General features: G+C 34.0%; 1 protein-coding gene across 1 annotated transcript in view; it reads right to left on the minus strand.

The window, feature by feature from the left end:
• Positions 1–24207, minus strand: part of Spata6 (spermatogenesis associated 6) — a 121382-nt gene that overhangs the window by 26403 nt on the left and 70772 nt on the right. Inside the window, exons 9-10 of the mRNA XM_077791295.1 lie at positions 21514–21554; positions 8717–8901 (exon numbers count right to left, since the gene is read on the minus strand). Coding sequence (XP_077647421.1) covers positions 8717–8901; positions 21514–21554 — 226 coding nt within the window. The remainder of the gene's footprint in view (positions 1–8716; positions 8902–21513; positions 21555–24207) is intronic.

Consider the following 24207-nt stretch of genomic DNA (forward strand, 5'->3'; position numbering starts at 1 on the left):
CCTTTGATAAAGGATGATGGAAAGACATAAAATCAGGTGCTAGTTCTCAGCTATGCTATTAAGTCTTTACATTACAATCAATAAATAAATAGTCCTAGTAATTAAGTTTGATGTGCATTTGGGAGAAAATTCCTATATAACTGATATCTTAATGATTTCCAGATATAATTCTTTAGAATTTTATCTCTAAATAAAGTTTTTTGTATTAGAATAACAATTCCATGTATAATGTCTTTAAAATTAGTTCTTATGCTCTAGTAATTTAATCATATTCTCTTAAACTATGCAGAACAAATTCTTTTGTTAAAAAACCTTAATTTATGAAATGAAATAAAATGTGTATAATAGATGAAAATTTTATTTAGAGGCCAATCATGTTCCTATTCTTTCAGAACACAGGAAACAAATAAAATGGTCCCTTCTCAACACAGGTGAGGTCACCTCTCTAGTCTTTGCTAATAGACAACTATTTTTTAAAAAGAAATAAATATTTAAATATAAGAAAAATCTGACTTTTATTAGAGTTTATGAGTTGAAATTAAAGATGCCACTTAAGATGTAAAGCCTCCATTCCTCTTTATTTTGTTCTCAAATTCAAAACTAGAATCAGTATAATTAAGCTATTTTGTTTTACCCAAATAACAACTAAAATTTCTGGATCCTTCTAATTATAAAGCACTTATATGAAGTGTTTTTGGCAATTCCTTGATAAATAAGTAAATAAAATGCTAATAAGTTGCTTAACTCTGCCTTTTTTCCTCTCATTATGTTCTTAAAAATTATAACGCTATACTGTCACACAAAGTACAACTATTAAGCAAGACAATCTGTTTACATTACCTACTTTAAAGAACACAATCTAAAGATAATTAATTGTATCTAAAACTTGATCTATGACATATGTAAGAGCAAGTTTTACAGCACCTATGCAAATACATGGACAGAATAGTTATTTGCAGTGTGTGTAGTACATCTTGGAAATCTAAGATGCAACTATGTAACTCCAAGTGAAGCTCTCCAATGATACCATTAGAGGATCCACTAGTCTGTACTATGGTATAAGGAATACTTGCCTACTGATCTTTAACTTAATTTACAAAAATCATAACTTTAAGCTGATTCAAGCTAGTAGAATATGCTAATGTTTAAATTTAATTTTAGTAATAGTTGTGAATTCAAATATAAAATTTAAAGTCATAATATTAATATTTACACTTTGATAAGAAGTGCTTCTGAAATACAATCAAAATTGAAACCATTTTATGGTTGGCTAACTTTATTTCTTGAGGTATTTCTTAAGTGGGTTCAAAGCAAAATCGACCTTCACTATAATAAAAGTTTCCATTTACTTAAAGCCATGGATAAAGTTTTCTAGAAATCTGTTTATTCATATACATGATTAAGGAGTTAGCATTTTCCTGCAATCTTAAAGGAAGTTTATTTACTGCAGTGAATGTTTATGCACATAAACTCCTACAGCTGTATGTTCTGTCATACAGCTTCCAGGAAAACTTCCAATTTTGCTGAGACATAAATCTACATTTACATCAGTTTAAATTGTTTACTGATTTCAATGGATTATATAAACATCCTGCAAATATATTGTTTAGTGACCTAGAAAAAAAAAACAGACTTTCAAAGAATGTCTTATATTTGAAGATGTGGTCCTTTGGTCTGAAAAGAATAAAATGTTTCTGTTCCTAGTAATATGTCTTCATGATATATCATGGATATATCATGAAGAAATCCTATAAATCTAGGATTTTTGTTTTGTTCTGTTTTGTTTCGAAAATGTACTTGGAATAGGTGTTCTAACTTGGTGAAGCTAAAAAAAAATGTTTACCAAAAGCATGCCTTGGAGAGTACAACAAAATATTAATTTAGGTAAAATGAAAGCTAACTATTTTAGAATTCTTTTTCTTTCTTTTTTTCTTTTGTGCCAGGTATTGAACCTGGGGAGCTCAGCCACTAATCCACACCCCCAGTCCTTTTATTTTATATTTTTTTTAAAGAGAGAGAGAGAGAGAGAGAGAGAGAGAGAGAGAGAGAGAGAGAGAGAGAGAGAAATTTTTAATATTTATTTTTTAGTTTTCGGCGGACACAACATCTTTGTTGGTATGTGGTGCTGAGGATCGAACCCGGGCCGCACGCATGCCAGGCGAGCGCGCTACCGCTTGAGCCACATCCCCAGCCCTTATTTTATATTTAATTTAGAGATAGGGTTCTCATTAAATTGCGGAGGCTGGCTTTGAACTCAACTACTAAGTTATCCCCTGCACTGAAATATAAATAAAGGAACAGCTGATTTCAGCTACCCTCAATGGAAAAATATCTAAGTTATGGTATTTGCCAGTAAATTTATGGAACTGAAGAACAGCATTCCAAGTGAAATGAATCAAAGTCAAAAGTTAAATTTTTTCTCTTATGTGAAAGCAATGAAGCAAATATATTCCATGCATGTATGATTACATCAAAATGCATCCCACTGCTGTTTATAACATAAAAAAGTTAAAAAATTAACATAGTCTCAGAGGAATTTAAAAGATGGAATAAAATTATATACATGGATGATATAACAGAACTAAAATTAGTACCATACTACAGAGATTTATAATTGGAAAATTCAATAAATTATGCTCAGGGGTAGAAAAACAATATTGATAAAAACATATCCAAGGAGATACATTTAAAAAATTATTGAAAACTTACAGATATGATACGGATATAATCAATAAAATCACAATAGCATACAATTAATAAATTAGGTAAAAAGAAAGCTGTACCCGCTGTTTGCATGTGCACCTGGGTAGATATGAAAATCAAAAAATGTCCCCTGATATTGATATGCAAGTTCCCAGACTTCAGCAGAAAAACTTGTTTAAAAATTTCTCTTGAACTCTGCAGTATAGCTCTGCAGTATAATTTAAGGTCTGGTATTATGATGCTTCCTGCATCACTTTTCTCACCAAGGATTGTTGTGGCTATTCTGGGCCTCTCATTTTTCCAAATGAACTCATCACTGTTTTTTCTATTTCTATGAAGAATATCATTGCAATTTTAACAGGAATGCATTAAGTCTATATAGTGATTTTGGTAGTATTGTCACTTTGACAATATTAATTCTGCTTCTGACTTTAATTAGTTCCTGTCTTCTAGTGCTTTTGGTGTTGATTTATTCTTCTTTTTCTAGGGCTTTGAGATGTTTACTTGTTGACTTTATGTTCTTTTAAGGAATGAGCTCAATGCAATGAACTTTCCTCTTAGAGCTGCCTTCATAGTGTCCCAAAGATTTTGATATGTTTTATTGCTATTCTCATTTAACCCAAGTGTTTTTTTTTTTATTGCATCGCTGATTTCCTCTGCTACCCATTGGTCATTCAATAGCATACTATTTAGTCTCCCGGTTGTTAGAGTAGCTTCTATTTTTTGTCATTTATTTCTTATTAATTATTTTTTAGTTCTATAGCTTCTTTAGTTTTTGTTTTGAAGATCAATTAAGTGGTGAGAGAAGCACATTAAAGTCATCCATTATTACGATGCTGAGATGTATTTTATTCTTGAGATTGTAAAAAGTTTGTCTGATGTATGTAGATACTCCATTTTTTGAGGAATAAATATTTATGACTGTTATGTCTTGTTGATGTATATTTCCCTTAAGAAGTATGAAATGGACTTCTGACCCTTCTGATTAACTTTGACTTGAAGTCCACTTTATCAGATTTTGAGGATGGAAACCCATCCTTGCTTATGAGATCCATGTGAATGATAAGTTTTTCTACTCCATACTTTTACCTTAAATCTGTGGATGTCTTTGCCTATGACTTGAGTCTCTTGGATCTTGGTTTTGAATCTAATCTGTCAGTCTATTTCTTTGATTGATGAGTTTCAGTCATTTACATTCAATGTTATTATTGTGAAATGATTTTTAATCCCTGTCATTTTGATTTCTGGTTTTTAATTTGAAAAGTTTCTCCTTTAATTGTCTATTCTTCTAGTGTAGTTTCTCCCTTTACTGGTCTTCAGTTTTATTTTTCATTTATTCTTCATGAAATATTTTATTGAGTTTGTTTTGGAGGGCAGACTTTCTAGTTCTGAATTAATGTTTATCATGGAAGATTTTATTTCATTGTCGATTCTGAAGCTTAATTTTGCTGGGTTTAGTATTCTTGGTTAACTTCTATTTTCTTTCCCAGCTTGGTATATATTATTCCAAGGCCTCCTTAGCTTTGAGCCTCTGGATTGGTTTCCCCATAAATTTGACCTGGCATTTTCCTCTGGTAGCCTTTAAAATTCTATCCTTCTGTAGGTTAGGCATTTTTACAATAATGTGCCTTGGTTTGGGTCTGTTCTAAACCATTGTATATTTGGAGACCTGTGTGCCTCTTGTATTTGATTTTCCATTTTATTCTTAAGGTTTTGGAAATTTTCAGACATTAATTAATTGAAAAGAATGTTCATTTCCTTAGTTTTTATCTCTGAGCCTACGTCTAAGTTTGTTCTTTTCATGTTATCCCATATTACCTGGAAGTTCTGGTTCATGGTCTCTTAACATCTTTTCTCCATGGTCAAATATATTTTCAAGATTATATATTTTTGTCTTCATGCCTGAAATTCTATCTTCCAAATTCTAGTCTACTGGTGATGCTTTCCAATGAATTTTTAATCAATTTATTGATTCCTTCATTTTGAGGATTTCTGCTTGTTTTTTTTTTATTCCCCCCAGGATCTTTATCTCTTTATAGAGTGATCTTTTGCTTCTTGTATTTTTTCCCTTACATCATCTTTTTAACTCTCAGATAAATTTAACTATGAACATTCTAACTCCTTCTCTGACAATTCTTCCACTGTGATGTCAATTAATTATGTTATTGGAGTATTTTAGTTTGTTTGGGGCAATTTAGTCCCTTGGTTTTTCATGTTGTTTGTGTATCTATTCATCTAACAGTTGGTTTTGAGGCAGTACAGTTTCTACACTGTAGATTTATAGTGTCCCTGAACATTTCCAGTACCTCACAGTTTAGAGGTAGACAGATGGCAGCAACAACCAATGCAAACAATTTACAGCATTAAATCAAATAGATCTTGCTATGAAATCTACAATGTTGATTGTTACAATAATCAGAAATGATATATCAGTTATTTCCCACCATAAAAACAATAGAGATTGGCTGAAAAAGAGTCAAGGAAAACCTATAAGTGAGAAAAAATGTCCAAAAATTTTCAAAAAGCAAAGATTATAAGAATAAAATCAATATATCAAACATCTTAGCCCTCAAAATATTTATGAAAACTAACACCCTTCAAAAAATGCTAGAAATAAGAAAAAATAAACAGATACAAAATTGAATAAAGAGAGAGTTCATTAAGAGGAAAGAAGAAGAAGATATGGTGGTAGGAAAGGGTTTATAGATTTCAAGAGGTGAGTAGGGCAAATGCAAAGGCGACATAAGATGTTTCTGAAGGGGAAGAAAAATAGAAGTAAAAGAATTGGAGTGTAAGAGAGAAAAATAGAGTTTAGCTGTTAGCAACAAAAAGAGAGAGAAAGGGAAACAGAGTTGTGAAACAGACAACAGAAAATTAATCCAAATATACTAATCAAAAACCTTGATCCTCAAAAAACAGAGCATAAAAAATAGACACCTACAAGAAATGCTAAAAATGAAAAAGCAGAAACAAATATGCATGAGTACAAATGTATAAATATCCATCATGTACCAATCAGTACACACTGAAAAACAAAATAACAGAATAGTCAATGAGAGTACATGCAAATGGTGCCAAACTGCCTTTCCTTGTCAGCTTCCCTTCTTCAGTAGGATGGTGTGAGGAGCTGTGGAAAATGATTTTGGTTTCACTTCTTGGGTACAGTGACTGCTAGGTTCTCTGAGATAAGCTTCTGCAAGTGAAGCTGGGCGGGGGCAGGAATTTGGTCTGGTATTGCCCCACGTGTTTTATTGTGTTGGGAGTTTTCAAGCCTTAATCAATTGACTTCTAGGACTGTCTGGCACTATTCTCCCAGGGCTCCACTGTGGAAAAGGGGCAGTCCGTCTTTCACTATTTATATTGCCTAGGGATACTGGCCTTTTTTGGCTCTCAAGGACAATTTCCAAGCCCTGAACTCAGTCACTCCACCTCTTCAGATTCTCCCTGCCACTGGTCCTGCAGTTGCTGGGTTCAAAGGAGTAGGGGAGGGCAGGCTTTCTCTGGCCTCCACCTGTATTTCTCCAAGGCAAAATGGTTTCCGTTCCAGAAATGCTCTGTGCCAGATATTCTCCTGATTTGCTAGACTGTGTTTAGATCTCATGGCTGGCATCAGCCAGATTCATTTATTGGTCTCAGCCCTGAACTCACAGATATAAGTTCGAAAGTCTCGATTGGCGATGCTGCCGCAGGAGGTACCAAAATGTCTCCAGCTTGGGCTCCATGCACAGGCTCCATGCCTTTTATGCACCAGTTTAATAAGCCCAATAGCCACTGGGTTGACCCAGAGCAGGTTGCCCCTCCCACCATGGGACTCCCTACTCCAAGACTTTGCAGCAGTTTTTAGTCTTTTCTGACATTATGTATTAATTTTTCCTGCTCCTACCAGGATCTCAGCTCTAATTCTCTTCCTTACTCTTGTCTAATGTACCAAAAAATTCCCAGCGTTTGAGGCTTTCTGTCCAGTATTGAATATCAGTGGAGTGCTTTATTCATTTACCTCCCGGAGGAGTAGTTCTTTGCTGTCTGAGGGATAGTTGTTTGCTGCTTGAGTTCTGAGTCACGGAGCTGTGAGAAAAGCCATTTCCTGTTAACTTGCCATCTTGTCTTCTCTCTCTTTTTTTTTTAATATAAATTTTTATATTTATATATGACAGCAAAATGCATTACAATTCTTATTACATACATAGAGCACAATATAACGATCTCAAAAGCCTTGGCATCAAAAAAGCAAATAATCCAATCATTTTGCCCACAGATGGGCAAATGAATCGAACAGACACTTTTCAAAAGAAGAAATACAAATGTCCAATAACTATGTGGAAAAATGCTCTGCATCTTTACTTAACAGGTAAATATGAATCAAAACTGTATTGAGATTTCATCTCAGTCCAGTTGGAATGGCAATCATCAAGAATACAAATAATGGGCTGGGGTTGTGGCTCAGCGGTAGAGCACTCGCCTCGCATGTGAGAGACCCTGGGTTTGATCCTCAGCACCACATAAAAATAAATAAGTGAAACAAAGGTATTGTGTGTTTTTTTTTTTTTTTTTTTTTTTTTTAAAGAGAGAGTGAGAGAGGAGAGAGAAAGAGAGAGAGAGAGAGAGAATTTTATTTATTTTTTAGTTCTCGGCGGACACAACATCTTCGTTGGTATGTGGTGCTGAGGATCGAACCCGGGTCGCACGCATGCCAGGCGAGCAAGCTGCCGCTTGAGCCACATCCCCAGCCCAAAGGTATTGTGTTTAACTACAACTAAAAAAATAAATAATTAAAAAAATACAAATAATATATACTGATGAGGACGTGGGTTTGAAAGAATCCCTTATGCACTGTTGGTAGAAATGTAATTTAGTATTGCCACTGACAAAATCAGTGAAGAGGTTTCTCAAAAACCTAAAAAATAGAACTATCATGTAACTGAGGTATATACCTCCTTGGTATTGATCTAAAATAGTTATAATCAGCATATTTTAGAGATACATGCATGCACATATTTATCACAGCAAAATTCACAACAGCGAGTCAGGCTCGCTGTCTGTCAGTGGATGAACTGATAAAGAAAATGTGTTATATACACACAACAGAGTTTTGTTCAGCCATAAGGAAGAACAAAATTATGCCATTTGTAGGAAAATGGATAGAACTAGAGGCCATAATTTTCAGCAAAATAAGTTAGACTCAGAAAGTGAAATATGCTTTCTCTTATAAGTAGAAGCTAGAGAGATTTTTAAAAAAGGATGCCATGAAAGTAGAAGAAGAAGATCAGAGGGAGCAAGAACAGAAGGGGAGGGGAGGTACTAGGGAGTAAAACTGATCAAATTATGTATCCCCCTATATATATAATATTATGTATATATATTAGTGGCATATATATACTCCCCATATATATAATACATATATATGTGGCATATATATGTGCATGTATATATATGTGTGTGTATGTGTGTGTGTGTGTGTGTGTGTGTGTATATATATATATATATATATATATATATATATATATATATGACACAATGAAGCCTGCCATTCATTCTATATAGTGAATATGTATACCAGCAAAAAAGAAAAAAAAAAAGATTCTCTTGGGGAGTTGGGGGAGGTAAACTTATTTGAGAAAATTAGATACCATCTGCCACCAATGCATAAATCACCATTATAATTAATTGGAAGATATAACCTAGGCTATTTTTTTACTCAAAACATGCCTATAATATTAAATCTCTATTAATCTACTAAAATGATCATATGCTCTAATTTTTACTTTAAAGTAGTACATTAATTACTTAGGTTTAAAGACACCCATATCTGGTTAATAATCTCACTTCTAGTGAACTTGGCTAGAGAGAAATATCTCTTGGTATACAATATACTCTAAACAAAAATTAACTTAAATAAACCTCAAAATCAAAAGAAACTTTTACACATAATCACTTCACATGCATAAGTTCTGACTTTCATTTCTAATGCTGATCATTAAGAAAGATTAGTAAGGAAATAGATAATACACATTACCTTTCCCTAAGAGAAGCTCTATTTAACACAGGGCTCGGAGAATGCTTCGGCACTGTTGAGGGTGCTGAATGAACTAGTAAGGTCCTCGCTGAATGCTGGGGCTTTCCACACGACCTTGCACCCAAATACTCTTCACACTTTTCTAAAGAGTCATCAAAGTCTCTCCCATGGGGTGTCCTGATAACCTATTTAAAAATATTATACATGTTTATTTATACATACATATATTAAACACAATATATGGTAACATTATATATATAGTAACATTACACATAAAACACACACATATACATACTACTTTTATAAAATTCATAAAGTGAGTCTCAGCCATATTTAAAGACAAATTTCAGAATGTAGTAATCATAATCATCACTGTATGTTTCCTTATTAAATAAATCTGAACTGTTCACTTCACATTGATAAAATTTATAAGACTACATTGATTCAAAAGTTTTTGAGTACAGGGAGGTGTATTTAAAATAAAAAATACACATACATAAACCCAATAATAGCTATAAGTTCAAACAGAACTTACTACACATTCTAGTTCTGAGACTCACTCCTTGTTCATTTGGGGATTAACAAATAAACAAGTCAGGATGGACAAATGAATAAATTTCTACCTCATAGAATTTATTTTCAAGTAAAATTTATATCTAATAAGGAGACAGATTTAACTCACACACAAACACACTCTGATAGAAATAAAAATAAAGTATGGGGGGGGGGGAGCTGGGTTTGTGGCTCTGTGGCAGAGTGCTTGCCTAGCACATGTGAGGCACTGGGTTCAATGCTCAGTACCACATAAAAATAAATAAAAAGTCCATTGACAACTAAAAAATATTTTAAAAATAAAGTATGTCAAAAGATGTTACATAATATAAGAAGTAAAATAAGGGGAAAAGAAGTGCTGATGAGTGGGCTAGGAAAAGGCATGCAGGGAATGAGCTATAATTTTAAATGAGATAGTCCATGGAGGCTTCATGGAGAAGACAGCACCTCAGTAAAGACTGGAAGAACTTAGGAAAAGAGAATATCTAAGTCATGGAGACATCTGTGGAAAGAATGAAGACAGATTTAGATAGGCAGTCACTATAGATAGGTAAATCAAGTCGGGTCGGATCAAGGAGGTCAATTTGAGTAAGTCTGAAAAGTTGGAGACTGCCCTTGCTCCAACCTGTTGGTAAGGTAACCTGTCCCAGGAATTGCCCCTCCCCACAGTGAGTTCTAAAGTTGTTAATTTATGTGTGCTGGGCTGCTCTATCAGCACCACGCCTCCCCTCAATCCATCTGCTTCTCACCTTTCGGCCATCCCACTGAACATCTCCTGGGCCTAGTCACATAAGCAGGAAGGAGAGAGATAGGAGGAAGAAAGCCAGAGAACAAAGGAAGCCTAAAACACATAAAAAGGCCAAACACTCTCACTTCTTGGGATACCAGGATACCAGCTATGGCCCCCTTCTCCCTCCCAGAGAAGTCTATGTTATTCCTTTTTAAATAAGCCCTGCTTTATATGTTTGCCTTGGTGAGATTCTCTATAATGTTATACTTCAACTTGTGAGGAAGCAGAATTCCTCACGGCTAACCAGGGGTGGTATCAAGAGAAGCACAGAAAGAGGCAAAAATAAATGCAAAGCTCCTGGAGGGTGGGGAGGCGGACATGCTTCATATATTAGCTAGGAAGCCAGTGGAGCCAGACTGAGTAAGAAGTGAGGTCAAAAGGTGGGCATGAATAATTTTGGTTTCTATTCTGAGAAGGAAAAAAATACATTCTTTTTTCTTTCCTTCTTTTTTCTCCCTGGCTACTATGTTGAGAGCAGTCTGTGGAAGGAGCCAAGGGCGAGTAGCAGGGGCGGGGCAGGAAAATCGGACAGAAAACAATTATAACAAAATCTGTAAAAGGATGCTGGTTTGGACCAAAATTACAACAATAAAGATGAAAAGTGATCAGATTCAGAATGCATTTGGAAGACAGAGCCAACAGTTTGCTAATAGACTGGATGATAATAAAGTTTCTTTGGCTTAAACAACTAGAAGTGTTAAGTATGTGTGAATTAGTTACACTCCTTTTTTTTTTCTTTTATTGGAGTACTAGGGACTGAACTCAACTACTGGGCCACATCCACAGCCCTATTTTGTTATTTAGAGACAGGGTCTCACTGAGTTGCTTAGCACCTTGCCATTGCTGAGGCTGGCTTTGAATTAAGATCCTCCTGCCTCAGCCTCCAGAGCTGCTGGGATTACAGACATGCACCACTGCACCCCAGCAGTTATACCCTTTGGATAGGAAGAATAAAATATCAGGAGATTAGTTTGGGATATATTAAGCTTTATATACCTATTAATCTATTAACTAATTATCCAATATGTTAGAGGGAAATTCAGGGGAAAAGTCCAGGATCAAGAAATAAGTACTTGAGTCTAAATGGTATTTTAAAAACATGGCACTATCACCAAATAAGTGAATATAAATAAGAAGGAGGAAAACATTTGAAGAATGAGCCCTTGGAATAGAAGCTAGGAACAACAAAAGATTAGACTGATGAGCAGTCAGGGATGAAGGGGAAGAAATGGGAGAACGGGAAGCTTTGGAAGCCAGTAAAGAAAATATTTTAAGGAAGGAGAATAAATAATTGGGCCAAATAATGCTGCCATGATTTCAATATGGTTTGTCCCTTTCCAAAATTCATGTTGAAACTTGATTCCCAATATGAACAGTGGTGCAAGGTAAGGGCTTTGAAAAGGTGATTAGATCCTTAAAAGAGATTAATGTCTTTCAAATGGAGAGAATTTTCACTTTTTAGCACTGGGTTAGTTTCTGTAAAAGCAGGTAGCTATAAAACAATGTCATCGATTATGCTTGTCCTACATTTCCATCAAGTGATGCCGCAGTCCAAGGCTCTTCCCAATTGTAGCCACCTGGTCGTAAACGTGTAGCCTCCAGAACTATAGGCAAAATAAACCTCTATTCATCATAAGTCACCCAGGCAGCATGTTTTACAGCAACAGAAAATGAACTAAGATAACTGCTGATAGTTTAAGAAAGAAAAGCATGAAAATGGGTCTTTGGAAGTTAGTAGTTTTAACAGAGTGGCTATGATGCAGTAATGAAAGTGAAAAATCCAATGTTGAATTCAAGAGAGAATGAGGGAGAAAAACTGGATTCATTCAACAAAACAGTTCCAGCCACTGTTCTAAATGTTGGGACTATAAGAGTAAATAAAACAAAATCTCTACCTTTAACACCAGATTGTCTATCAGTGTTATTTATAAAATATTTGGTCTAAGAATGCTCCCTAATCCTTCTCAGACTCATTACCCTCATAGGTAAAGTAAATAATAGCTACATTATAGATCTTCATAAACTATTTAAAGAATCATGCAGAATGTCTAGGTGTATAAAATATACAATGAACTTAAGCTATTTATAATCAAAACATCAGTATATCAGTTTTTTGCTTCACCACATAATTTTCATCACTTTTCATAATTATAACATATGGTGAGCCAGTGGCAGCTGAGAGAATCATGCTTTCATCCCAGAACCAACAGAAAAAAATTCAAATGACTCACAGTCCCAAATAAATGACCAATAAGAAATACACAAATTATACTGAAAAAAAGGAAACAAGAAAAATTTCTCCATTGTTCATTGTTCAAAGAGACAAAGAAAAAAACACTGTGAATATCAAAAAACATTGTCAAGGAAGTTCATGGTCAATTCTATAAGTGAAAATATTAAGAGATTTACAGAAAAGGGGGAAAGGGTGCTATCTATCATGCTGTCTCTACAATTATAATAAAATATGATCCGCTTGGCCTACAAAAGGAGATTATTTTCTTTTCATTAATTCCAGTGCCAATATAGTCATGTTGGCTAGCACACCACTTCATTTTCTGTCATTAAGTTTTCTTCCCAAACTATTCAGCAATGTTTTTAAAACAGTCTCTTTAATTTCTAACAAATCTCTTGAACATGTTAGCTAATACTCAGAGCTAGAGAGATACAGAACTTTGAACTTTCAATCCAGATGAAACAGGGTGTAAATAAAAGATAATTGATAATATGTCCAAATGTCCAAAATGTCCCAATGGTGTAACTACAAAAAGAATTCAAAGTGGTATGAAGGACAGAGGTCTCATGGAAGAGATGAATTAGAATCAAATTTACAGATAGAGGAAAAGAAGAAAGGGCATTCTGCATAGAGAAAAATGAACCAGGTAAGATGAACCAGACTAGGATCACTTCCCTATCTCCATAGGAAAGTAACAGAGAATATCATGGAGGTAGAATAGTGCTATCGGTTAGAAGTTAGGTGTCCCCAATGTGTAAGACAATGCAAGAATGTTCAGAGGTAAAAGAGCTATAAGCTAATAGTGCATTAATCCACTGACATGTATTAACTAGGTGGTAACTGTAAAGAAGTAGGATGTGGCTGAGCAAAGAAGCCACTGAGGGAGTGCCTTTGAGGTTTATTTTATTTATTTATTTATTTATTTATTTATTTATTTATTTATTTATTTATTTATTTTTATTGGTTGTTTAAAACCTTACAAAGCTCTTGACATCATATTTCAAACATTAGTTTCAAGTGAGTTATGAACTCCCATTTTTACCCCAAATACAGATTGCAGAATCACATCTGTTACACATTCACATTTTTACATAATGCCATACTAGTGACTGTTGTATTCTGCTACCTTTCCTATCCTCTACTATCCCCCTCCCCCCATCTTCTCTTTCTATCCCATCTACTGTAATTCATTTCTCTCCTTATTTTTCTTCTAATTCCCCTCACAACCTCTTTTATGTAGTTTTTTATAACAATGAGGGTCTCTTTCCATTTCCATGCAATTCCCCTTTTCTCTCTCTTTCCCTCCCATCTCGTGCCTCTGTTTTTATATTTTGCCCATCATAAACAAAGCTCTATCTCCCTGCTTCCTGGTTATCATATCCTTAGTTGCTTTCCTCTGCTCTGCCCTTCCATATGACATTCTGCCTCACTTTGTGCTGAGAGCTATGTAGTCAGCCAGTCATGAACTGAACCTCTGAAATAATGAGCCAAAATAAACTTTTACTCCTCTCAGTTCTTATCAGATCTTTTGGTTACAGTGACACAAAAGCTGAGTAAAACAGAGGGCACAATGTAAGAGAACTTTAAATTTAATAATATCCAACACTTATTAAGCATCTTCTATGTGTAAACTATAAACAAGATAGGGGATTACAATCAAAGATAAACAAAACAGAAGATTTCAAATGAGTTACAAACCAGAGTAGGAGAGATGAAAAACAAGTAATGACAAAATAATGAGAAAGAAAATTAGAACTAAATAAATATACAAATAACTGTGTAATGGGACACAGATACAAGGTATTATTTTCCTAGAATATGTTCTTTCTTTGCAAAATATTAAGCCAAAATGTAGAGTTGGACAGTGAAATGAGGGGAGTAGATCTTTGTGCTTTTTGTTGTTGTTGTTGTTGGTATCAGGAATTAGACCCAAGAGTGCTTTACCACTGAGTCATATCCTCAACCCTTTAAAAAAAAAAATGTTGTTTTTTTTTCAGGCAGAGGCTTCCTAAGTTGCTTAGAAACTTGCTAAGTTTCTGAGGCTGGCCTCAAACTTGCAATCCTCATGTATCAGCTTCCCAAGTTACTAGAATTACAGATGTATGCAACCTTGCCCAGCTGAGGGGGTAGATCTTTGAAAAAAATCTACTTCAAACTTTGGACCTTAAGCTTTAGCTTTGAGTTTCTGTTAGGTTATTATTTCTTTTCAAATTACCAAATTGGATTTTTTTTTCTCTTTGGTAACTTCTTAAAATCATTGGCTTAAAAGTTCAAAAAACTAGGTTTAAAACTCTGCCAGTTATGAGATCTTGAGCATCATTTACCCTATCTAAACTTTAGTTTCCTTATCTATAAAGTAGAATTATAATGCTATAGGTGTGTCATAAAAATGAGATACAACTAGTGAAAACATAAAGGGGGGGCTTTGCCTCAAGAGAATAATATTTATTTCCTTTGTTTATAGCATTTATATTTTACATAAAGAGGTCTTTTTTTGCACTTATGCAAACGTCTTTAAATATCTTTCCTATATCTTACAAATGCAATAGTTTCAATATTTTTAGTGCTAAAATGTATCAAGAATACAAAGTTAAATATTTTAAACCAGTCTGAAACAGTTACAGATTTTAAAAAAATATTTCATATACTAAATTCATTGTAATTTATGACATACTTTTCAAATCTGTTATACCATTTAGTTGTACCATACTTAAGATTCCTGAAAAGTTACTTACACAGTAAGTTAATAAATGAAATAATATTATAGCCATCAATTTTTTTATATTTAGGAACATCATCAAGGTAAAATTAATGGAAGCAACACTTAACTACTAAGTAAAATGGGAACCAGGAAATTCACTTAGCCAACAAATAGTTGTTAAAACCTACTTAATGCCTGGTATAGCATGATCTAATATTTCTCCTTTGTGAAGGGCAGAAAAATTAAAACACTAAAGTAAAATTTAGAATAAATTCTAAAGTAATGCAATAAAAATAAGACAATGATTCTCAATAAATTAGTTCTTGGTGGGGGTAGGCCCTCCCTTCTGAAGTTGCTGTTCCATGTACATCTATATGTAATCCTCACTATGAGATAAGTGCTCTTTACACTAAAGGAAAAGGAAGCAAAATCTAACAGCTATTAAACAGTGGGGGTGGGGCGGGTCTCAGGGCTGTGACACATGAGGGATCTTTGGAAGAAACAAATGCAAAATTCTCTTAGACCAAGCCTCATAGGATTTATGTCAAGAAATGTCCACAGAAGATGGGCTCACATCCAATGTACCAACAGTTCAATACATAGAAGTAAGATACAAACTGACAAACCGTTCCTAAGAAATAAAGAAAACATATCTTGACTAATCCTCTTAGCATACAACTGTTATAGTCTGGATCTTAAATGTCTCCCAAGGGCTCAGGTATTAAAGAATTGTTTGCAGTGGGGTGCTATTGGGAGTTGGTGGAACTTGAAGAGTTAGGGCCTAGTGGGAGATATTTACGTCACTAGAAATGTGCCCTCAAAAGAAATTGTTGGAACCTGGCCTCCTCCTCTTCCTCCCTTTTGCTCCATGGCACATGATGTAAGAAGGTTTGCTCTAAAACTTGCTTCCACCATCATGTACACACTCCTTGCCACAGGCCCTAAACAGTAGGGCCAATCATAGACTCAAATCTCCAAACCTGGGAGCCAAAATAAACCTTTCCCTTTATAAGTTGATTATCTCGGGCTTTTGTTATAGTAATGAAAAGCTAACACAAAAATGTCAAAGTACTATGTATATACTCTATGATATTTACAATTCCAAGTATATATGGATTTTATTAATATCTCCCTGCCTTACACACACACACACACACACACACACACACACACACACACACACCAGTACAATGAAGTATCCATAAGGGCAGAGATGATTGCTAGTTTTGCTAAATTTTTATTTCCAGCATAACAATTTTAATCATAAAATCTTTTTTTTTTGAGGACTGGGGAAGGACAGAGCATTCTAGGTACAATAGAAATTCCTAGTTGTCTACCATAATTCATCTTTCCCTCCCCCAGAGTAGAATGGCTGCTAAGAAGCAATCTCTGGATCAGGTAAGGGAATGTGATTCAAACTTGGCATCAAAATGTAGGCAAGAATGTCAATTCTAGGGGCTGGGGTTGTGGCTCAGAGCACTCACCTAGCGTGTGTGAGGCCCTGGGTTCAATCCTCAGCACCACATAAAAATGAATAAATAAAATAAAGGTCTTGTGTCCAACTTCAAATAAAAAATAAATATTAAAAAAAGAATGTCAATTCTAGGCCCAGGCTTTTAAGAAACAGATATGCCTTCTCTGTGTTTTCCCTCATCTTCTACCATATGAAAAATACAGCATAGCCATAGAGTTAAGCAAAGCAATATAATGTATCACTGCATAGAGAACAGCGTGCAACCCAAACACACCATAAATTTAATTGTTATGGGAGTAAAAATAAATTCCTGTTTAAATATTTAGCATCTAAAGTTTGGAAGTTCATTTGGACTATAAATAACTTTCTCCTGAGCAATTCAGAAACTGTTATCTTAAGGTACTGGCCTAAACAGAGATCTAAATATGCATTGGTATATTTGTCAAGAGCAGGCAGCAAGAGAATACATGTTTTGGGATGGAAAATTTAAGGTACATGAAAACAATGGCAAAACATTTAATAAAACTGTGGTCTGAAAAAGCTTGGAAAACAAACCATATAATTTTCAAGCTTGCATCTCTAGGGAAATAGCGTACGAGGAAAAAAAAAAAGTAATACTGTGTGTTGGGTTTTATTTGTACTTAGAGGTCTCAAGAAAGTAATGAACTCACATGGAATCTACCTAAGTATCCATCTGTCAATGGATGGAATATATAATGGACTATATTTGGCCTTAAAAATCAAGGAAATCCTATCATTTGCAACAACATGCATGAACTTGGAAGTCATTATGCTAAGTCAAATAAACCAAGAACAAAAAGATAACTGCTGCATGATTTTACTTTTTTTGTGGAGTCTAAAAAAGTCAAGCTCATAGAAGCAGAGAGAAGAATGGTGGTTGCTAAGAGAAAGGGTAGGCAGCAACAGGTAGGCTGGACTAAGGATACAAAATTTCAGTTAGAATGAATAAAATTTGGTGATCTATTATAAAACATGGTAACAATTAATAGTGATACACTGTACACTTGAAAATTGCTGAGAGTAGATCTTCAATGTTCTCACCACATATACAAAAATAATAGATTAGTTGAATTAAATCATTTAACAACATATATAATATATAGAGAGATAGATAGATAGATAGATAGATAGATAAAAACATCAAATTGTACCACAAGATAGATAAAAATTTTTACTTGTCAATTATATGGAGAAATGAGAAGCTCAGGAAAAGAATTAGTATGAGTAGAGAAATGAAAGGAAAGGTTATAGCTAATTGAGGTACTCAGGATCAGGAAAAGTGAAAGCCAACTGCTTCTGAACTCCAAAAGACTTTGAACAAAAATGTGATAAAAGACTTTTGAGTTAAACAAAAGGACTAAATCCTAAAACAAAGGTCAGATTAAGGGAGGTAACTTCTAGTCTCTGCTTCAGATGGCCTCAAGTGCCATTCCCCCGTGGAATATGTAATACCAGGTGTGTGAGAAAACTAAGAGGTTTAAGGGGACCAGAAATCAACCATTAATATTCCATATATCTTTTAAATTTTTACTGAAAGTCAGTATGCTTCTCAATTCCACTAAAATGATTTCCTTTCTCTTTTAAAGAGATAAAGGAGGGCTGGGGTTGTATCTCAATGGTACAGTACTTGCCTGGCATATGTGAGGCCCTGGGTTCGATCCTTAGCACCACATATAAATAAATAAAAAATCTGTTGACAAGTAAAAATATATATACTTAAAAAAAGAGAGATATAAAAGGGAGCTGGATGCAGTGGCACATGCCTGTAATCTCAGCAGCTCAGGAGGCTGAGGCAGGAGCACTGCCAGTTCATAGCCAACTTCAGCAACTTAGTGAAGTCCTAAGCACTCAGCAAGACCCTATCTCTAAACAAAATATAAAAGATGGCTAGAGATGTAGCTATATGGTTAAGCTATCCTGGCTTCAATCCCCAGTACCAAACTAAAATAAAATAAGACCCCTTCTTCATTCCTGAAAAATTCTCATTTCCTCCAAATATTTCAGGACTAATGAATAGAAGTAACTTATTTATTTGAATGTTTAGCACTGAAAGGAAGGAGAAAGAGGGGATAATAGAGATCAGAAAACATGGATTAAGTAGCATGTTTTTGTTTTTGTTTTGTTTTTTTAAGAGAGCTTTCCAAACTCTGTTTTCTACCATTTAGATGGGGTTTAAAATTTTCAATTCAATTTATAAAGTTGACCTAACCCAGGGATATAATCAATATATAAAAGCAATTGGAATCCATTATGTAAATACAAATTTATAATGTTTATGCCCAAAAGAAATAGAGCCAATAGTTAATAAAATTAGAAAATCAAAGAAGGTATTAACCTTATTAATTAAGTTTAAATGAGATCAGAAAGGTGGGACATAATCTTATAAGATTAGTGTCTTCATAAGAATACAACAGAGAGCTCAATGTCTCTGTCATCTGAAGACACAGAGAAAAGAAGGTTGTTTGGATGCTAAGAAGAGGCCCTCATCAGGAACCAGATTAGCTATAGCACCCTGATCTTGGGATTCCAGTCCTCCAGAACTATCATAAAATAAATTTCAATTGTTTTTGCCACCCACACAGTGTAGGTAACAATTTCAAAAGCATGTCCCTAAATAATTGTAATAACACCTTCATAAAAGTCTAATATGCCCCTAAGAGAATGACACAGTCCTCACTGAAAACTAATGTATGAAGTAGATACCTACAATACCCAAAAAAATATGGAACACACACAGGAGAAGCCAATGATTCAGGATGCAGTAAATGGTAGGATAGAAATGAGACTAAAAAACTAAGTATTTATGAGAGAAGCTGATTAGTACGCCTCCAGAGTAAAGAGAGTTAAATTTAAGCTTAAAGAATAGATAAATACTCGGAAACTAGAAAACTTAAAAACAGCAGCAGCAAATACAACAAATATGGAGAAGTAGGAAACATAAAAAGAAGGATGCTCAGGTGACATTATCCTTAACATATACCCTGTATTCCAACTAAACTAATAATTTTCTCTTTTCCCCCAGGACATTGTACTAATTCAAAAATTTCAAGATTTCTTCATATTCCTTTCCTTCTGGAGACACTCCTGTCTTTATTTTACTTTTTCCATGCTCAATGCTGTAGATTTACTTATATGAAAATTTACTATAATATAAAAACCTATCTTTCACACATTCACTGCCCTCTTCAAGTGAAGCCCTAAAAGTAAAGAATCCATAGGAGAAAGTAGAAGGTAAATAAAGATGGATTGAAGGGTAGTTCTTGAAGCACTACACTTGGAAGTGTTCCTATAACCTTATTTCTTTCTTTCTATATTTGGTTTACTTGCTTTCTCCTAATCTACTCACATGATTCACATATATTAGGAATATATACTATAGGTCAGTATGCTAGATACTAGCAATTATCAATAAAAAGATCAATAAGGTCCAAGCTATCCTGGCACTTACTTTTTAAAAAGATGCTAATAAGGAAATAAATAAATGTTAAACTATAAATTACAGAAGATTATTTGAATGAAATAAACAAAGATCTTCTCTTAAAACAACTAAGGAAGCCTCCCCATGGATCAATGCAGGACACTGAACACCATACATATCAGTGTGCAGTGTGCCCATGGGCATGAGTATACACATTCATATTACACATATCAATGCATTTGTGTATATGTGTATTTATCTATATATGAGTGAATAATCCTACATAACAAAGATGGGTCTGGACTAGGTTAATTATGCCAGGTCCACACTCCCCTAAGGACAACCTTAAACAAGGAACAACCCTAGGCAAACACTATGTATGGACAGCCCTTTCTATATTTGCTATATGTATAGTCTATACCAATCAATGGCTCTCAAGTGAAAATCTTTAGATATAGGTGGAAAGAGTACTCCATAAGAATCACACAGAAGCTTGTTAAAAATGGGAAATTCCAGTCTCCAGGCTCAGCAATCTCAATTTAGTAGGCCTTGAATAAATTATTATGAAGTTCTACCTGGATGATTCTGACACTAGTAGATTTTGGCCCCTTGTCAGGCACGGCCTTGCCTCATGAACTGTTCAATATTTATTTTGTCACAGCCAAAGCATGGCAAAGTAATATGCTATTCAGTATCAGTAAGCACAAAATAGTTTTCAGGTAAAATAAATACAGCTATTAAAATGAAATCTGTAATTTTTGTTTTGTTTTCTCCAAGTATAATAACACTTATTATTAAAAAGCTTTTACTTAGGGACAGAAAAGGAACTGTAACAAGGTACTTCTCAAAATGTAGGACATGGACTTAAGTGTTATGGCAGATGATTTAAAATGGTACCCCAAATGGTTTTAGATGGAACATAGGATTATTCTAAGTGGTACATGGATATACCTTAAATAACACTGACTCACAGGAAAAACTGCATTATCTTTTAAATTTTCTTTCAATCAGAAATCCTCAGCTATTGATATGTCTTTTACACCTCTCTATCCATTGCTTGTCTCCTTTTAAGAAATAGAGAGCATGCCTTCGAATATTTGGCAAACACTAATATCTAGCCAGAATTTTGTAGTGTTTTTCTGTTCTACTGCATTTTTAAGGCTATAGTCCATTGCTGATAAAGCATTAGACACTGATTTTTCATTTGTAATAGTATGGTAAATAAAAAGAAAGTAAATTTAAACCAAATAGAGTAAACTGAATATAGATGTTACAAAAACTATAGGGGTATTTGTTACTGAGGTTGAAATTTCTTCTGTTTGAAGTATTACTAAAAGTAACAACCAATTTCTCTTTCTCTGTCATGCATAATAGTTAATTCAAATGAATAATCAAAAAGCACAAAATATTGGTAGGAAGACATTCAGTGAATGGCCTATTGCACCACTTGACAGAGCTGACAAAATAATGACTTTCCATTATATGGCAATGATTGAGTTTGCATTTTTACTAAATTGATATGATAATCCATGTCTGGCTGTATAGATCAAAAATATGCTGTTGTCTGAAAGACAGGACAATTGCTATTCTGTAATTTATTCTACACACCTTATAATCCTTGGATCTGCAGCAGCCAAGATGGGAATGCTCTGAAAAAAGGATGTACAAAAGAATTAAAATTCGACAACAATAAAAAGAAAATTTGGTTTCATCTTTGATTTTTGCTATTATCATTGTTTGTATAATTATAATACACAGAGAAGATTTAGAAACACTTTAAAACACTTCAACAAAAATTCTTTCAACAAAGTTATATAAACAAAGATGATGAGGAAACAAAAGAATTTGTACCAAGTGATTTCACAAATGCTATTTCTTAAATATGTGAATACAAACAGGAATAATTTTTAATCTGATAAGCCAATTTATCTAAACAAAATGAATAATATTTATTTGATAAACCAGTTTCTGATTAAATACCATTTGTATTTATAGATTTGACAGATATTATTGAACTACATACATGAGTTCCTACTCTTGGAATCCATGCCAGATTGGAATCCATGCCAGAAATCAGTAGGCGAATCCCACTCCTTGGTATATACCCAAGACTTAAAATCAGCATACTGCAATTATAACAGCCACATCATTGTTTATAGCAGCTCAATCACAATAGCTAAGCTATGGAATCAACCTAGGTGCCCTTCAACAGATGAATACAGAAAATGTGTGCCTACTTCAAACTTTTAAGAGATCTGTCCCCATAATCCTTTTGCAGCACGCATCCACCATTATTTATCCAGTGCCCATGAAATATTTTAAGGTTGGCCTCTGCTCTCATGTGAATCTCCATCAATCAAAGGGCAATGAGTTTATCATAAGTCAATTTCTATGAACACAAGCAATGCTAGGATATCCAGCTTTATGAAATAAAGCCAGGGTTTAATTTCTCTCAGGGGATACAAACTTCTAAAAAGGAAAGACATATAACAAAGTGTTTCCTGTCTCTTGCTCACTTGTGCTTCATTACCCAAAACTGCTTATTCCACACTCTAATCTACTCATCTCTGAGTATTCAATGGGGATTGATTCCAGGACCCCCTGTTGATAACAAAATTTGTGAATGGTCAAATGTCTTATAAAAAAGGCAGAGTATTTAAATATAACCTATGCCTATCCTCCTAAATACATCTTCTCAAGATGACTTACACTATCTAAAACTATGCAAATGCGATACAGATAGTTCTTACATTATTAGAGAATAGTTATTAGAGAATAATGACAAAGAAAATCAGAACAGATTCTGTTACAGACACAATGTTTTTCTGCCAACTATTTTGGATCTATGGTTTATTGAACCCAGGGATGCAGAATCCATGGATACAGAGAGCTGACTGTATTTTTATCATTCTCATTCCTGTGGCTATCAAAATCTCAGTAACAAAAATGTCACTTTCCCCATTTTTTCTTATCTGAAGTGAAGCACAAAGTAGGTTTCCTGCTAACCACTAACTGGAAGAGTAATACTCACCAAAGAATATTCAGAAATGTCTTATAATTTTTTTAAAAACTCAGTTCTATTAGTCATTAGGAAAACACAAATTAAAATCATGAGATAGGACTACTCACTCATTAGAATGGTTTAAAAAATGACAACACAAATTTTTTCAAGGATACCGTAAAAATGAAATTTCATACATTGCTAGTGAGAATGTAAAATATGTGGCCATTCTGAAAAACAGCTGGCAATTTCTTAAAAAGTTAAACATAAACTTACCATATGAATCAGTAATTTCATTCTTGGTTTTATTCAAAAGAATGGACATATATCTACACAAAGACTTCGAAGAAAATGTTCAGAGTAGCTTTATTAGTAACAGCCAAAGGTAGAAATAATCCAGGAGCACAAGGAAGGAATGCAAATGAGTATAAGGAAGTTCTTGGGATGACAGAAATATTCTAAAAATGGATTGTTGTGGTGGTTTCCAACTGTGAAAATTTATTAAAAGTCATTTAATTGCACACTTAAAACAGGTGAATTTTATGGTTTTCAAATTATACCTAAATGAAGCTATTAAAAATGTTGAATAAAAAAATAAAGAAATTAAACCAAAGAAGGATTCCTTAATAAATGATACTGTTTAGTTGCTTGTGCTTTATAAGAAACCCAAACTGGAACACTTTTAAATGAAAGCTGTGACAAATGAGATTTTTTTTTAATAAGTATCTGCATTAAGACTACATGCTCTTGATTCTAAAACATTAACATATTACCATTTATTGCTTTCTAATCAAGATGTAACAGATTAGCATTTGGAATGCTATTTCTAATTTTATTTTATTTTATAATAGTAACCATCAAACAAAGGGATTAGTTCCAGTTTACAAAGGATTACAATCGTATTTAGAAATAAAACTCATTAAAGAATCTTGAAGAGACTAAGAGAACTCCTCAAGGAGTCATTGTCTCAAATTCCTAAGCAAAAAAAAAAAAAAAAATGTGGGCAGGATGATGGCCCTTGATCTTCAAATACAAAAATGAAAGGATAAAACTTCTAAACCAAACCAAACATTCTTGCATTACAAGAAACACTCTGTTTCTTCAAAAGGACTATAAAAATTACAATTAGAATATGCACCATAACAATCCAAATAGAAACAGTGTACTTAAAAAGTAGGGAAAGTAGGAGAAGACTGTTGTAAAAAGAAGGAGCTTAGGCTAGAAGACCTAGTCTAGACAGCATGCTCATTTTGTAACACTCCAACAAGTCACTTAACCTCTCTAAGCCCTTGTCATTTTTC

The sequence above is a fragment of the Urocitellus parryii genome, chromosome 11 (assembly GCF_045843805.1).
Source record: "Urocitellus parryii isolate mUroPar1 chromosome 11, mUroPar1.hap1, whole genome shotgun sequence".
Classification (NCBI taxonomy): domain Eukaryota; kingdom Metazoa; phylum Chordata; class Mammalia; order Rodentia; family Sciuridae; genus Urocitellus; species Urocitellus parryii.